The sequence below is a fragment of the Ceratosolen solmsi genome, unplaced genomic scaffold (genome assembly GCF_000503995.2).
Source record: "Ceratosolen solmsi marchali unplaced genomic scaffold, CerSol_1.0 scaffold90, whole genome shotgun sequence".
In the NCBI taxonomy this organism is placed as follows: Eukaryota; Metazoa; Arthropoda; class Insecta; order Hymenoptera; family Agaonidae; genus Ceratosolen; species Ceratosolen solmsi.
This window is the reverse complement of record NW_011948460.1, coordinates 348,097-352,830: the sequence shown is the minus strand read 5'-3', so window position 1 is coordinate 352,830 and position 4,734 is coordinate 348,097. Positions and strand designations below refer to the sequence as shown.

Here is a 4,734-nt window from a genome sequence, read left to right as displayed (position 1 = left end):
TTCGAGAGAGCGTAAGTGTGCCCTGGTTCTGCTAGCGGGCCTGTACGATGTCGAGGGATCAGTTCGAGAGAGCGTAAGTGTGCCCGATCGACAATAGCGCGAGATGTGACTTGTTTATTTATTAATATAAAGATGTACCTGGTGAACTGCAGGTTGGATGTATTCGATGCTGTGTATGTAATGTTCCCTTTGATTACAATTCCATTGGTTTCACTGTAATCACTTATTAAAGAACTGCCGATTATCTTTTCTATGCACGCGGGTACTCTTTACTATGCTGCCGAAAATATGGCCACGCGGCGTCTTTACAGTATACTATGCACTGACCGGCAGTTACGCTTGATTGAGAGCGAAGTGATGTTACGAATGAGCGTCGCCTCATGGCGCGTTGCGTTTAAATGTGCATGCGGCGTCCTCAGCGCCGGCAACAGTGTCGATGCGCGTCCCTTCCAGAAATTTTCCTTTGGCGTGAGAAAACGAAGATTCTAGAAGTTTCGAAGGCGTCCCTTTTTTTGTGAGTGCTGGCAGTAAATTATATTTCAAATCGTAAACTTGCTCGGACTTGCCGAGTTTTGTTTGTAAACATTTTGCTCGAGTACCCGCCTCGGTCCGCACGTGCGGATCAGCCTAGGCGCACGTGGTGGTCAGCCTTGCTGCACGCGCGGTCAGTCTAGGCGCACATGTGGTACGCCGGACTGCGCTTATGACCTTTCTTTTGTTTGAAAGTCATGGGACTGCTTCAATCCCGAACAAACATATAGTTTTTCAAGATGTACTTTCTTACAAAGTAGTAAACAACGATCAAATGTAATTTATATATTTATATTACTTAAATAGTAGTTAGTTGACTAAAAGTAGAAAAATCATATATTATTTTTTAAGAAGTAGTCATTATTATGTAATTCTAATCATTTATTTATAAAATTAAAGTAAAAATATTATGAGCTCACTCAGTTTATATTGAAATATTGTTATAAAGTTTTTATATAATTTTTATTTTATTAGTTTTATTTAATTTATTATTTTAACTCGGTTTAATATTATTAAAATGTAAAAAATTAAAATCTAATTAATTTTATTTTTTAATTCAACAATTTTTTAAATATAAATATATAATACCTTAAATCTTCTAATAATGTTGTAAACACAAATTCAATTTATATGTAAATATTTATTAGAAATTAATAGTTCTTAAAAAATATGAATTTATAATTAATAATTAATATTGCAATATTTAGTATCATAATTATTATGATTACAAATCAATTTTCAATTTTATATAAATTATAAATTCTTTAATATAAAATAGAGGTAATTTTTTTATTGTTAAAAATATATAAAATAATTTTTTCTAGTGCATAAATAACAATGCTTTGAACATTATATGATTTTCAAAATTAATAAAAAAAAATAAAAAAAAACTATTTATTTACATAGAAACTTCTATAATACGAAGATATTTGTTTATAATCATTATTTTGTGCAATAAAATTTCTTGAATGTTTATATTTCTTTTTTATTATTTTAGTTCAATTGGTATACTAATTATTCAACATTATATTCATTATTTGTTAATTGTTAATTATGTTTTATCTTACTTTTCCGGTTCCACTCCAATTTCCATCAAATAAACCAGCATTTTCTGCATAAATTCCAAGTTCTTTTAAAAACTTGTAATTTGTATACGATTTATATAATATATTTGTTGCCTTATATTTATTAAAATAAATACATTTTGTTATTAATTGTCGAAGCATCATTGTAAAATACAAAATATATACAAAAAACTGAAATAAAATAAAACTGTGCGATACGGTAGACTTAATAAACAACTCTTATCTAATAAGTAGTTATCAGTTATATTTAGAAAAGAATCTACTTTGATAAATAAAAATACTGATTATTTATAGTAACTTAATTAATATTTGAAATTAGTTAAAATTTCAAACATTATTTTTAATATCAACATTGTTATTATAATGGATTGTATATATAATAATTATTATTTCTACACATTTATTCAAATTTATTTGTTATTGAATAATATATCATATATTAAACTAAAAAATACAATATATTTTTTATTACATTTTCATATGCAAAAAACTATTTATTATTTCTATTAAACTATTAAATTCATATGAAAAAAACTAGTTACTTGCTAAAGTATTACTTACATTATATATTTTACCATTTGCAATAATGTTAATAGAATTTCGACATGACTGAAATATTTAGTTAAAAATTATTTTATAGTTCAACAAATGATATATCAAAAATTTTTTTAATAGATAGTAGTATAAAAGGTTAAGTAATAGACTATTATAAAAAATTTACTACAGCTATAAATATAATATATCAAATATAAAATATAAAGTTTTTGAACAATCAAACAATAAATAATAATAAAATTAATTATGTATACAAGATAATTAAAATATTTTATTTATAAATCTAATATCAATGATAAAAATCTTTAGAAAATTATAAAAATGATTTTTCATGATTATTTTATTTTTCGCTTATAAATGTTATTTCATTATTAGTATGAAGAAATAATTTATATAAATATAACTATATATACCCCATCTCCTACTGTTATCAGATCTTATAACTAATTTTTGTTTTATACATTTTATTTTATCACTTAGATTAATTTACTCTCAAGTTTAGATTTACTGATAAATTTTTTTCTTTGACATTTCTATCAATTCCCATATATACATTTATATTATTCAATCATTCGGTGAAACTTTTTTGCAGTCAACCTATTTTGAGCATACGTTCATTTTACTATTTACTTACTTTTTAACATTCACATGTTTAAGTACATTTTTTAAAATTTTAGTTTTCTTTGATTTTGTATAAATATTGTATAAAATATAATTTTTTTGCTTTAATATGATATAAAAAATTTAAGAGTTTAAATTTATAAATAGAGTTGATTCATTATTATTCGATTTTGAGGGTTTGTTTTGTGGCTCGAACTGCCAATTCAATAGTTTAGTGTATTAGTTTCTCGCCGTAGCGATTACTAGGAAAAAACACAAGGGGGAGAATTAATCATGCTCAACCGGGGGAGCATATCAATGTCTCTGGCGTAGTTAACGCGTAAAAACGACCACACTCCGAAGGGAGTATGGGAGTATTGGAGAGTTAGTCATACGCAAGAATAGTAAAGAATATACATTCGAGTACAGAATGATTTTACCTTATGAGGTTATAGTCGACTGTGTGCTCACGGCAGTATGCCATGGAATCGGCCATCCTCCAAGGAGAGCATGGGAGTGTTATGGCTAATGCGGAATGGAGAGGTGACTGCGCGTCGTCACAGGAAAGACACTGAGAGATCGCAATGCGCCACCTACCCTTGCATTAGGGAAGTGAGCGTTCTTCACAGGGAAGGCACTGAGAGAGCGCATATGAATGAGCGTCCTCTGCAGTGAAGGCACTGAGAGAGCGCACTTTGCCATCTGTCCACGTCGTCGCGAATTGTACGAACGTTCTCTACAGGGAAAGCACGGAGAGAGCAAAATTGAACTCCAAAGGGAGCGCGAGGGGCGAAATATTAAGAGCTTGTCGTCGACTATTTTAGAAACAGGAGTCTGCCATGAAGTCGGACTTATCCCTAAGGGGGGAGGGGGTGAAGGAACGTGACTGGGCTCCAGGGGAAGCGCGAAAGGTTTTATTCCTTTCGTGACAGACTCTGTTTGAACGTAGTTTAAGCGTGGGTGACTAACTCATACGAATAATTAATTGATAATACCTTATAAATTATAAATACTGCTTACTTGTGACTGCTTGGCTTGGCGCACTTAGTAGTTAAAAGGCTTCACATTAGAGTAACTATTTCTCTATCGTATTTAACGGTAGAATCGAATTCTTGTGTATTGTATGCGGCTTACTAGATATGCGGCTAAGCTTCGTGGTCGCAAGTTATTACTGTTACTAGATAGATTGAAAATACACTGGGGGTAATAATAGATCAATGAACGAGTAGTAGAATTACTGTGAGCCATGACTGAGAGTGCTCACACAGTGAGCCCGGTGCTTGGCGACTAAGTAGATGTTAAAAGTACAGTGAGTCCGGTGCATGGCGAGTTGTTCTTAAATATTCGCGTAGCAGCTTGCGACGCTGGCAACAGCACTAGAGCTTGGTGCTAGGTCGAAAACCTTAATGATGTCAGAAAACGAAGCTCTGGAATATTCTAGAAGTATCGTAGGACATAGCCTTGGAAGGTTCTAGAAGTTTCATCGGCGTTGCTATGCGGAAACTTTATAGTATATTAGAAATGCAGGCGTAGACAATTTACGAATTAGCCGAATCATGCTTACAAACATGAGCGTCCGAGAGTTTGTACTTTTCCCAACTTTTAAATTCTTCGAAGTTGCTCCAATCTCGAACAATTATTATTGAATAAAATAATTTTTCAATTAGAAGTAACGATGAATCTAGGTGTCTGGTAAATATTGAGAGTCTAATTGAGAGTTTTTTATATATATAAAATCGATTAATCTGAAAATTAGTAATTTCATTCACTATGCTGCAATAATTCACACTATTAAATTGTTTAAAACTCTCTATTAACGAAATTGTTACTTATATATAAAGTTATATTCATTAAAATTAATCATATAATACATTACATGATAAAATCTCCAATAAACTTTTTTTAAATCTGCATATCTATAAAATGACATTAATTTTCTAGAAATCAACGAAAAAACAAGTTA

The 4,734-nt window shown here is 30.4% G+C and overlaps 1 protein-coding gene across 1 annotated transcript in view; it reads right to left on the bottom strand.

Annotated features, from left to right (window-relative positions):
* Positions 1–1,757, bottom strand: part of Aldh7A1 (aldehyde dehydrogenase 7 family member A1) — a 25,377-nt gene extending 23,620 nt beyond the window's left edge. The window contains exon 1 of the mRNA XM_011505504.1: positions 1,599–1,757. Coding sequence (XP_011503806.1) covers positions 1,599–1,757 — 159 coding nt within the window. The remainder of the gene's footprint in view (positions 1–1,598) is intronic.
* Between the last annotated feature and the right edge of the window lie 2,977 nt (positions 1,758–4,734).